This window comes from Silurus aristotelis, assembly GCF_946808225.1.
Source record: "Silurus aristotelis genome assembly, chromosome: 21".
NCBI classification, from domain to species: Eukaryota; Metazoa; Chordata; class Actinopteri; order Siluriformes; family Siluridae; genus Silurus; species Silurus aristotelis.
Genome location: NC_139594.1, coordinates 14529648 through 14542894, shown reverse-complemented (window position 1 = coordinate 14542894; position 13247 = coordinate 14529648). Strand labels below are relative to the sequence as shown.

The window sequence follows — 13247 nt, the reverse complement described above, 5'->3', positions numbered from 1 at the left end:
TATGTTGCGCTTCCTTTTAGGAGCATAGCGGTTTTTAGTGCGTGTGTGTAAGACTGAGGAATATGTCCTTATTATTTTCTGATGCTTATTTCTAAGTTTTTTTGACTAACCCGTAACGCTGTTGCCAAGAATAATAAATAAGCAAGAGTTTTGAAAAACTGTCTGTGCTTATATGATTTCTGTTGTAACTGGAGTTAGCTCTCCCTTCACCCAGACTCAACGCGTTACAACGGCTTGTATCTAAACACTAGCCTACCAAGAAAGTAATTGTTCACTTTCTTCCTACTTCCTTTCACAACTATTTCTCTCGGGAGTTTATTTTTTGGCATCGTTGTGCGTTTAAAAAAAATATATATATTTTTTTTCCCCGAAGCCGTGCAGCTCAGAACACAGGTGAGGTGCGTTTTTTCGTTTCCGTTCGGAAATTTAATTGGTCTAATGTTATGGGGTTCAGTTTTTTGGCTTGAAGTTTGTGAAACTGGGAAAAACCCATGAAAAATTCATAAATAAGCCGCTTCGTTGTTTAAGCTGCGGGGTTTCGAAACGTGGGAAAAAAGTAGCGGCTTATAGTCCGAAAAATACGGTATATGTATTATGTAATATTTTATTACATTTTTTGTTACATACTAATTAGATATGTGATGTAATGTAGTGAAATGTTTTGTATATGTTCTCATTCCAAAGTGCAACTATGAACAGAGACCATATTCTCATAAAGCCCTGAACCCTCAACTTCACAGTGTTAAATACACAAGTAATCTCTTTCAGGGGTCCTAATTCAGTAGTCACATCCTCCGGAGTCTTACTGTTGGATTCTCAGGATCCAGGAAATCATTGCTGATAGGAGCAATTAGAAAAGACTGTGTCCTGGGTAAAAGTCTTTTAATAATTCTCCTTATAATGCTCCCGCAGTACTGTGTGTATACAAAGCTGGTAAGTTTACACAGTGTCTACAAACCTATCAAACTGGCTGCACCTGATACTTTCACTCCAGCACCACACACTTCAGTTATGATTATCATTAAAGAGACAGTGCCCAAATATTATCTTCAAGATCTTTAGTAATTAAAAATGCACATGTGAGTGTGACATTAAACATTTCCAATAGGTACAATACATAAAATAGCTTATTATTACACAATGTATATAAATCATAAATATACTGTGCCTGTTAGAAGTTAGGAAACAGATGGTTTTGAAATCTAATAGTTTGTCTAATTTGTGACATTAAAATGTAAATCTATTTGTTAATTAAAGAGACATGTTTAAAAGATTGCTTTATTTCTTTGTCTTTTTTAAAAGACTAGTTTGGCCTACTTTTAATAAGAGTTACATTGAAGTATGGATTAGAAGCCATCTTGTTTCATTAGGCTTATTGACTGCTTGCTTAAGTGTGAACTGGTAGCTCAGTGGTTAAGGTGTTGATGTACCGATCAGCAGGTTCCGCTCCCACTGAATCGGGCCGCACCACATCATAAATATGGATGATGTTCCTCTGACGTTTGACCTGCCGCTCACTCGGACTGGCAACAGGAAATGAGAATCATTCGTCACGCTGAAAACAACCGGGCATGAAAACACACACTTCACCTGTGTTCTGAGCTGCACGGCATCAGGAGAAAAGATTCACCGATGGTGATTTTTAAACGCACAACGATGCCAAAAGATAAACTCCTGAGAGAAATAGTTGTGAAAGGAAGGAGGAAGACAGTGAACTATGACTTTCTTGGTAGGCTTCTGTTTAGATACAAGTCATGTAACAGACACTGTCTTTCGTTAAAGCCTGTGTAAAGTTCATTAGTTTCAATGTAGGCACCCGCGGCTTATAGACAGGTACGGCAAATTTATTTTCAAAATAAAAATCTTGGTCAAATTCAGTGGGTGCGGCTTATATTTGGGTGCGCTTAAAAGTCCGTAAATTACGGTAGTTTGTTCTATATAAACAAAATGAACATAAATGTGTCTCAAAAACAATAAAAGTCATATTATTCAGGTAATCTTTTTTTATACCCCTATTGTTTCCTTCAGCCTGTAAGTCAGAGCATTCTAAGTACTACTACTAAGTACTAATATTACACTAACATAAGAATATTTGACTATTTAATACAGGTAAGCTGAAACCGCAATAAAACCCAACATCAGATTTTCTACAAATCTATATTTATTGTTTTGTACCAATTCACTGGATCAGTACCATAAATAGAATATGCTTCTGCAATAAGCATGTCCTGTAAAACAAACTGTAAAACTAACAAGGAAATAATTTTGCGTTGTAAACATTTACAGGTGATTTGGTACTCATAATGCCAGGATATTACATTATATTCTTTTTAATGTAGCATCGATAGGCATCATCCACCTGCTTTAAGCAGCATACTAAGCTGGTTAAAACACACTAACATGGCAGGAAACATCCTAATAAATATAATACAACCGAATAAAAATAAAACAACTGTTTGAATACTGCAGCTCTGAGCATTAATCACCCATTCATACATTTTGCATCAGATTTGAAACAATTAAATAAAATCTTTCTAAAGTCGGAAAAGTAAATAAACGTAAATAACAATTTGATTAGGATTGCTGGTGAAATTGTAACATTCTGTAAAATATTTTGTCAGTTTTGTCTTTTTAAGTATAAAAGTTTGACTCTTAAAAATCTGCATCAAGAGTGAATTCAAAGTCTGTTGTATTTGACATCACTCCGAACCGTTGGTATTCGGCCACACGCTTCTCAAAGAAGTTGGTTTTCCCTTCAAGTGAGATGAACTCCATAAAATCGAATGGGTTCTCCGCCTCATAGACCTTTTTGAGAAACAAATCAGAATAGGAAGTTAAAACCAGTTCTTTAAATGATCTAGCTATGTGAAATACACGATATGGACAAAAGTTTGTGGACACCGGACCATTGGATTGGAATGTGCTTTTTCAATATTCCATTCCATATTTAGTCTTACTATATAATACAGTGGAACCCACTTATCTCGACCTCGGTTAACTCGCCAACCCTATTAAGTCGACGTTTTTGAAGTGGAACCGCCAAATTCTCGCTTTGTCTAAGCATTTTTTATCGGTTATGTCGATTCTTTTATGTCGACGAACCCTGATATCTCGAGCACAAGGGAGGGCAAATCAGCCACTTAACGTCGGTTATCTCGATCCCCATGACCAATTGCCAGCTTTTGCCACGTCACCATCTCACTACCGTATTTTCGCGTATATAAGACACGTCCTATAGAAAGTTTTACATACCCCTCACCCAGGGTGCATCTTATATACGCGAAAATACGGTAGTGAGACGGCACTGTGCAGCCGCAGAAAAACTCGCGGAAGTGGCGGAGAAATCAAGCCTTACAGATGCTACAGGTGTAGGACACATTTCAGAGCCGTGTGTCAGAGTGAAATGACCAGAGAATCTAATTTTGACACTGGTTAGCTTTTTGTAAAAACGAACTACACCCCGCACATTTTGTGTGATTTTGTGAGCGATCTTTGTGTTTGCAATGTTGCAGAATATAATAAAGGTTTGTTTTGAGAATCGACGGTGGTTTGTATTGTATACTGGTAAATCTCTGCTGTTAGTTGGTGCACATATGCCTTTTGTTGTTAACAAACATGTATGTACATTTTTAGAGCATGCCTTCATCAAACAAATCGCGGGAACGCTGCTGTGTAAAAAAACTCTCCAAAAACACGTGCATGCACATTCTTATTAATAACGCACATCATGTACATAAAGAAATTTCAAGCACGTTAATATATTGCCGCCATATTGGTTTTCGTTTATCTCGATCATCGGTTACCTCGACGCTTTTTGGCACACCCCTATGCCGGCGACATAACGGGTTCCACTGTAACTATAAACTATAAATATAATAACCTCCATGCGTCTGGGAGGATGTGGCACTAGATTGTGGAGTGTGCTTGTGAAGATCCAGCCACCAAGGTTGCTCAGTAGGGTTGAGGTCAGAGCTCTTTAGCAGGACACTCAAGGTTTTCCACTCCAACCCTTGTAACTGGAACAGGTTTGGGTCCCCTGGTTCAGTTGATGCAAAAATGTAATGCTAATGCTATCCAAAGGCATCCTGTACGATTGTGTGGTTCAAACTTTTAGAGGAGGAACCACATACGATTGGAAAAGGAAGGTGTCCCAATACTTTTGTCAATATACTGTGCATCTGGGACTACACAAATATAAACAAATAATACAAACTTTAGGTATTCCTAAGTCTGTTAACAGGCGGTCAGCCACAAACTCGATGTATTTGTTCATCAAGGAGCTGTTAATCCCAATGAGGTCGACTGGCAATGCGTCGGTCAGGAACTCCTGTAAGAGGAAAAAAACAAGCAGTTTTTTTTACATCATTTTTGTCCTTTTTTAAAAACAAGAAATAAATTGCACTAACAATAACCCGTCTATTTAGATTATACGCACCTGTTCGATGCCAACTGCATTAACGATGATGTCCTTCACTCTGTCGGCAGATGGCTTTTTCACCAAGTGGCTGTACATAAGGCAGGCGAAATTACAGTGCAAGCCCTGCGAATGAAAGATTTTGTTGCCTGAACTGCGTAACAAGGAACTGTTTCGGAATATATTTTGGCTGGTCAAATTTATACTGACCTCATCTCTGCTGATAAGCTCATTGGAGTAAGTGAGTCCAGGCATCAGACCTCTTTTCTTCAGCCAGTAGATGGCAGCAAATGACCCTGAGAAAAAGATTCCCTCAACTGCTGCAAAAGCTACTAATCTCTCCCCTGTAAATAACAAACATCTCAGGTTATACTTCAAAAATGATTATTTCATACATGCCAACAATGGACATGAGGAATAAACAAAAGCAAATATATACAGCTAATTCAACACAATTATAGCATTGTCGGAATACTGATATACTGAAGGATGTGTATACAGTTTGTTGAACACATGAGTAGTTCCTGTCAGTTTAATCATCGCTCTAAATTTCTTTTCTTTTATTGTATTAATTTAATAGGGACAATGCTTATTGATCAACAGTAGGATACTGTAAATAAGCCAGAGTTAGCCCCAATGGCTTCTTTGTATCTGTTGCCCCTTGCCAGATTTAAAAAAGGCAACCTAAAAATAAAAAACACTAAGTTTTCATACATAATCCCACAATAACACTACTATAGATAATTATGAAAGTATAAACAAAATAATAAATACATAAACTGCTCACATGATTACAATATGATACAATATGATCTATATTTAAATGTTGAATAATTTGTTCTACTATTTAATTTAATGGGTAAAGTATTCCAATAGTTAATGAGTCCAACTGAAAAGACCGTCCACAGTCTCCTCTAGTAATTGCTCTTGTTGCTCTGCCATTATTATCCTTATAAAATGTTATAAATTGGCATAATAGGGAGGTACGTAACTAGGGATGCACCGAAATGAAAATTCTTGGCCGAAACCGAAAACCGAAAAAGAGGAAAGCAAGGCCGAAAACCGAAACACCGAAAGAAATTATGCCAATTATTATTACCATTGCATTTATGGCTATGACTGTGTACTAAACTTACTGAAATCAAGGCATTTCAATTGCATCAATTAAATATTAAAGTTTCAGAGAATAAATCAATTACAAATTATGAAAATATTTATTTATAGCACATTGCAACAATGCACAGGATAAAATAAATTAAAATTCAAACTTAAATGTTTAACTTAAATGCACTCATGTGTACATTAAATAATAATGTACAGGTCCTCTGGCCTGCTGAAAGGTTGTACAATTAAATATGTTCTTTCATAAAAACAAAGTGCATTCAGAACAAGTGCAACTGCTTAAAGATACAACAATAAACACTACCACTGGGAAACTTCCTGCCTTTTCAAAAACGTCCAGACGGAGTGCGCATGCTCGGAGGGGTTTTGCTTTTCTGTGCCGCGTTTCTCTCATATTCAGCATAGCGATCGGGATGTTTGGATTTCAGGTGATAAATTAAACCCGACGTGGAGAAAGTCTTTGCAGACGCACCCCCTCTTGAAATTTCGGCATTACATGTTTTGCAAATCGCTATCCGCGGGTCTTTCTAAGATATACTGAAATACGTCCACACCGCAGACATGTTGTTTTAGACAGGCACGTGCAGGCAGCGGTTTCTGTTTGCGTCATCACAACAAACTGTTTCGGCCGTGTTTTTTCGGTGATCAAAGTCTTTCGGACGAAAACCGAAAATGCACTTTTGGGCCATTTTCGGCCGAAAATTTTCGGTGGCCGAATATTCGGTGCATCCCTATACGTAACCATTTAAAATCTTAAAATATTAAGATAAAGCCAGCTTCAATCAAATGTTTAATTTGATCAAAACTCAATAAAAGATATTTTTGAACTTTGTTGCAATAATGATGACCATCAATCCTCTGATCACATATTTGAAGTGTCTGTTTGTAAAGAGATTCCGTTGATTTTAACTGTTGTGCTCGCTTGGGACCAATTAATAAAACAATATGTAATATGAGAAAAACAAAAATTCATAGAGTGCATTAAACAACGTTTTGCTGCGTCCATCGTTAAAAATGGTCTAATATGCCTGAAGTTAACCAAATTAAATGTACTAATATTCGCTACCTTTTTGGCATGCTTTTGAAATGTCAGTAAAGCATCTAAAATTACTCCTACATATTTAAAATCAGAAACCTCTGTGAGCTTTTCTCCTTTAAAATACATCAGGATGAGAAATCACCGTCGGTTTTTGTGAAATAAATTTTTATTGATATCATTTTCATATATTCAAATGTAGATATGAATCAATTAAATAATTTGAAATCATTGACAAATGCCTCAGATAGTTCGCTGCTTGTTGTTTGTTTTTAGCATGCACATATTATTTAAAAAAATAAACTAGAGAACTTTTGTACGTCGCTCTGGACAAGCGTATCTGCTAAATGCCACAAATGTAAATGTATCATCAGCATACATTTGAATAATAATAAAAGGACAGATTAGAGGCAAGTCATTAATACACTGGCTAAACAAGATAGGGTTCAGAATTGACCCTTGAGGAACCCAAGGAATATTACTTGGTAATATAATACTATTACCAAGACACACTTTGCCTCCTATTTGCTAGATAAGAAGTCATTCATGTAATAGATTCACCAGACAAAATTAAACAGTGAGCTTTGGAAAGAGTACCTTACGGTTTCAAACAACTTTAAATTAAAAAACACTGCTCCTATTACTCCACCTTTATCAAGTTTAGATTTCATGTTCACGAAGATAACAATGAGCAGTTTCAGTTGAATGATTAGATCGAAATCCAAATTGCATTGAGTGCAAAGGGTTATGTCCTTCATTTAAGTAAGTAATCAGATGTTTTGCTACCTATTTCTTAGCCACTTTGGCAACTGTAGCCAATATACTAATTGGTCTAAAGTTTCCTACATTTGTTTGGTCACCACTCTTAAACATCTGTGCCATTATGGCTGGATTCCAAACATCTGGGTAAATACTTTGCGTTATTGAGAGATTAATCAAATGGTTGATATGACAAGCTAATGTATCCTTTTGTTTTTTATTTATCCATGAACGTTAAAATATTTATTCAAAGCTTCTTTCTTTTCACATTTTCATTTACAGCATTATCATAATCGGCTATACATAAACTTATTGGGAGAAAACCTGTAGTTCTATGTGAAATCAGACATTGAGCACCCCCATATAATCAAAATGGCCTGATCCTCATTTCACAGCACCTCTGAGATTTTATTTTTCATGTTATTTTACTGATATGGTTAATACACAATATGAATTTGCCGAACTGGATAATGTGTACAGATTTCTAGACAAATTCTAGATCCAGAATTCTATCAAACTGCTTGACATACTGTATATATAAAATTAGACCCGAAACTCTGTTTCCTGGGAAAAGTTCATATTCACAAAGCCAGAGCTATTCATTGTAAACCCAAATTATTCTGTTCTGATCTTAAATCCCTCTTTATCTCCTTTAAGTACATGTCAGAATCTTTATACTATTCTTGCACCCATAATGTCTGTATAGCACCTCTGTTCTTTTTTTATATATATCTGTTTTGTTAAAAACTTAGACCTGAAACATCAAACTGCCTGTGAATGTAGATACAGCTTTAACTTCTCAATGCTGGAAATGACCATGATATAACCAGGATAATCCACAGCTGGGTGTGAGGTATTACACCATTTTAATCCACTCCGCTTCACATGGGGCCGCTATTAGGTCTGCAATTAAAATCGTATAAAGCACAGTTGGGCGTAGATTATCCCTTACTTATTATTTTATTCACCTTGTTATGTCCATTTATCCATTAGTCCACACACAATAGGAGACTCAATGCGTATCTGAACAAGAAGTTAAAGAAAATGTGTAACTTGCCAAAAGTAGATTTTGTATCAGAGATCCACTGTAGAGCCCACTCAGCTTTTCCTTTTACACAAGGCAAGGTTTCAATGGCATTAAATAAATAGTCCCTGAAAAGACAGACGTAAAATTAGTGCAATTAATACTAATAATCAGTATCAATGTAAAAGTCTATTATTCAATATTTTATATCAGAGATGCACAAACTAGGGCCCGTGAGCCAAATCTTTCCCGAGGTGACCTTTAATATGGCGTGCTACGTTATATATGAGAAGAGGAAAAAACATCTATCTATCTATCTATCTATCTATCTATCTATCTATCTATCTATCTATCTATCTATCTATCTATCTATCTATCTATCTATCTATCTATCTATCTATCTATCTATCTATCTATCTATCTATCTATCTATCTATCTATCTACAGTGAGGAAAATAAATATTTGAACACCCTGCTATTTTGCAAGTTTTCCCACTTAGAAATCATGGAGGGGTCTGAAATTGTCATCGTATGTGTATGTCCACTGTGAGAGACATAATCTAAAAAAAATATATCCAGAAATCACAATATATGATTTTTAAGCTATTTATTTGTATGATACAGCTGCAAATAAGTATTTGAACACCTGTCTATCAGCTAGAATTCTGACCCTCAAAGACCTGTTAGTCCGCCTTTAAAATGTCCACCTTCACTACATTTATTATCCTAAATTAGATGCATCTGTTTGAGGTCGTTAGCTGCATAAAGACACCTGTCCACCCCATACAATCAGTAAGAATCCAACTACTAACATGGCCAAGACCAAAGAGCTGTCCAAAGACACTAGAGACAAAATTGTACACCTCCACAAGGCTGGAAAGGGCTACGGGGAAATTGCCAAGCAGCTTGGTGAAAAAAGGTCCACTGTTGGAGCAATCATTAGAAAATAGAGGAAGCTAAACATGACTGTCAGTCTCCCTCGGACTGGGGCTCCATGCAAGATCTCACCTCGTGGGGTCTCAATGATCCTAAGGAAGGTGAGAAATCAGCCCAGAACTACACGGGAGGAGCTGTTCAATGACCTGAAAAGAGCTGGGACCACCGTTTCCAAGGTTACTGTTGGTAATACACTAAGACGTCATGGTTTGAAATCATGCATGGCACGGAAGGTTCCCCTGCCTAAACCAGCACATGTCCAGGCACGTCTTAAGTTTGTCAATAACCATTTGGATGATCCAGAGGAGTCATGGGAGAAAGTCATGTGGTCAGATGAGACCAAAATAGAACTTTTGGGTCATAATTCCACTAAACGTGTTTGGAAGAAGAAGAATGATGAGTACCATCCCAAGAACACCATCCCTACAGTGAAGCATGGGGGTGGTAGCATCATGCTTTGGGGGTGTTTTTCTGCACATGGGACAGGGCGACTGCACTGTATTAAGGAGAGGATGACCGGGACCATGTATTGCGAGATTTTGGGGAACAACCTCCTTCCCTCAGTTAGTGCATTGAAGATGGGTCGAGGCTGGGTCTTCCAACATGACAATGACCCGAAGCACACAGCCAGGTTAACCAAGGAGTGGCTCTGTAAGAAGCATATCAAGGTTCTGGCGTGGCCTAGCCAGTCTCCAGACCTAAACCCAATAGAGAATCTTTGGAGGGAGCTCAAACTCCATGTTTCTCAGCGACAGGCCAGAAACCTGACTGATCTAGAGAAGATCTGTGTGGAGGAGTGGGCCAAAATCCCTCCTGCAGTGTGTGCAAACCTGGTGAAAAACTACAGGAAACGTTTGACCTCTGTAATTGCAAACAAAGGCTACTGTACCAAATATTAACATTGACTTTCTCAGGTGTTCAAATACTTATTTGCAGCTGTATCATACAAATAAGTGGTTTAAAAATCATACATTGTGATTTCTGGATTTTTTTTTTTTAGATTATGTCTCTCACAGTGGACATGCACCATGGACTCCTCCATGATTTCTAAGTGGGAGAAATAGCAGTTTTTTTTTTTTTTTTTTTTGCAAAAGAACGTACATAGAATGTACAAGAGAAAAACTAAAATGATATAGAAAAAAAAACCCTGATACAAGCTACTATACAAAACCTATAACAATTTAACTTTTTTCCATATTCATAGTCTTTATCATGTTTCTCAGTAAACCACATTATGTTAAGCAGTTGTGAAAAACAGTTAACCTCAATGAGCTCTGAACTGTAAAAGCTTGCACCTGCAACCGCCAGCATTTAAACCTTTACTGTGCAGAAGTAGCTGTGAATAATAATAATATAAATTATATTATTATTATTATTATTATTACCCCTCAACCAGTAGTGGCTCCTCACCTCTCCTGTAGATCCCTGATGTATGTGTTAATCAGCAGGCTGTACATCTCAGAGTGCACATTTTCAATGAGGATCTGGAAGCCATAGAAGGAGCGAGCCTCTGGAACCTGCACCTCCTGACTGAACCTCTGCACCTGCACCAGGAGACAAACGATCACACCAAGTTCAGAATGATATCATATTGACAAGAAAAGACCTGTCGGATTAAATCTATTAACATGGTTTACCCTCATATTATATCATATCATATATGGGAAACTGATACTGATAACTAATATAAAATCTGACCCTTTTTTTTTTTTTTTACATAACATCTAATAACATATTGCTGTCTGAATGGTCAGAAGTTGCTGATTAAAGCTCTGAGTGAAGTACTTTGAATGCATCACACCATCCTAGAGTTAACATCATACAATAATACACTAGAATACTATAATAAAAAAATTTAGTTAAACACACGTAGAATAACACGGACTGCCGAACGCCTACATACAAAGAGAAGTGTACCAAGTTCTCATTGACAATGCCGTCACTCGCTGCAAAAAAAGCCAAGACGTGAGATATAAAGTGTCTCTCTTCAGGTTTCAGTCTTTCCCAGTGGGGCAGATCCTTTGATAAATCCACCTGCAATAAACATTTAGAAGAACATAACATCTTAACATGCTGCTTATGATTAGTTTTTTTTAGGACAAATCATCAAGTTCATTGCCCAAACCAAACTAACAACACAGCATGTCACACAGGACTGTTTTGCCTTGACAGTCAGATGTTTTAGTACTCCATTATAACATGTTATATATGACAAATTTAATCATTACCTCTTCAACGGTCCAGAACGAGGCCTGGGCTTGTTTGTACATCTTCCACATGTCTGGATACTGAATGGGAAAGATTACAAATCGCCTTTTGTTCTGGCGGAGAAGTGGCTCATCGTCACTGCTCTCTGGCTCCGGGTTTTTATATCCATTCTGCGTAAAGGAAAAGAAAACACCGCTTTCTTTAGATGATGCCATAGATGCAACAACTTGCTAATACAAGGCTGAAAACTGCAGAAGGTGAAGCAGGACAGAGTAAAGAGGTTTGGTGAAGGTTTAAACCATAACGATGTGTCAGGACATTCCTAACTTCCAAAACAGAAAATATGTTCCATCGCTTCATAGTCCACCATAGTGTGCACCTTCCTCCACTCTTATACGTCACCCTATGATCCTACTTCTTCTTAAAATAAGTGTTCACCACTGCCATTTCCTCCTTTTAGCAAAATCTACCACCACCTGCCCTTCCACATTCCTCTCCTTAAAACCATACTTACCCATCACCTCCTCATCACCTCTGTTCCCTTCACCTACATGCCCATTAAAGTCTGCCCCAATCACCAATCTTTCATTCCTACGTACACCATCTACCACTTCATCTAATTCACTCCAGAATCTTTCCTTCTCCTCCATCTCACAACTCACTTGTGGAGCATAGGCACTGATGACATTTATCATCATCCCTTCAACTTCCACCTTCACGATCATCACCCTATCAGAAACTCTCTTCACCTCCACTACACTCTTACTGTACGCTTCCTTCAGAATCACCCCTACACCATTTCTCTTCCCATCCACACCATGATAAAACAGTTTAAACCCACCTCCAATGTTCCTGGCCTTACTCCCTTTCCACTTGGTCTCCTGAACACACAACACATCTACCTTTCTCCTCTCCATCATATCAGCTACCTCTCTCCCTTTACCCGTCATAGTACCAACATTTAATGTACCAACCCGAACCTCCACTCTCCTACACTTCTCCTTCTCCTGTCGTCTCTGTAGATGTCCTCCTCCTCTCCTTCTCCGGCCAACAGTAGCACAATTTCCACCGGTACCCTGTCGGCTAACGATACCTGTGGCGGTCGTTGTTAAACCTGGCCTCGTATGAAATTCTCGGTATGTATGTATAAATAGTGTACTTTACAAAATGCGTCAAAAAATCTATATAAAATATAACACAACATAGTTTTTAACAGTTTTTGGTTAAAGAAAATACACAGACAATTTATTCATTTGTGCAGATATAAGCATCTAGAACAGGCGTGCCCACACACCCACCCACCCACCCACCCACACACACACACACACACACACACACACACACACGTATATATAAACAATGCATTCTATAAATGTATATATCATTGTTGTATCTGCAGTATTATGAAAATGGTCAGATGTTATATTCCAGTTACACAACCCCTTCATTGCTGTGTTTCTTTGTTATGAACGCTTATAAATCAGAAACTTGCTCTGTGTTGTTTTAACCCTTCACACGATCAGCAGGATTTATAATATACCTGATAATCTTTGGAGTCGGGTCGCGGTGTTATCAGATCTGCATCCATCCCGAAAACATGTTTTTACTGGTTAAAAGCTGTTCTGTCCGGATGATATTTTTGTAACCCAATATCGACTCAACACGTGATGCCATCCGCGTGCGCCGTCACCGTCTCACTACGTCTGCGCGGCGCATGCGCGCAATTGTACGCGACGCTGCACGTGGGT

At 37.8% G+C, this 13247-nt stretch overlaps 1 protein-coding gene across 1 annotated transcript; it reads right to left on the bottom strand.

The window, feature by feature from the left end:
- Positions 1–2143: 2143 nt before the first annotated feature.
- On the bottom strand, positions 2144–13231 carry rrm2b (ribonucleotide reductase M2 b). The gene is made up of 9 exons (XM_083523801.1): positions 13040–13231; positions 11520–11669; positions 11209–11325; positions 10702–10835; positions 8389–8483; positions 4625–4758; positions 4436–4540; positions 4214–4327; positions 2144–2805 (listed from the first exon to the last, which is right to left on the bottom strand). Exons 1-9 carry the CDS (start codon positions 13085–13087, stop codon positions 2653–2655), a joined length of 1050 nt encoding a protein of 349 aa, XP_083379927.1. The 5' UTR covers positions 13088–13231; the 3' UTR covers positions 2144–2652.
- Positions 13232–13247: the final 16 nt, after the last annotated feature.

What these genes read in the sequence shown, in the direction of transcription:
- rrm2b (XM_083523801.1), bottom strand. Translation starts at nt 13,087, where the DNA reads ATGGATGCAGATCTGATAACACCGCGACCCGACTCCAAAGATTATCAG. An exon ending in CCGACTCCAAAGATTATCAG is followed by an intron (nt 11,670 to 13,039) that starts GTATATTATAAA and finishes TCCTTTACGCAG; the next exon opens with AATGGATATAAAAACCCGGA. An exon ending in CGTTCTGGACCGTTGAAGAG is followed by an intron (nt 11,326 to 11,519) that starts GTAATGATTAAA and finishes TGTTTATTGCAG; the next exon opens with GTGGATTTATCAAAGGATCT.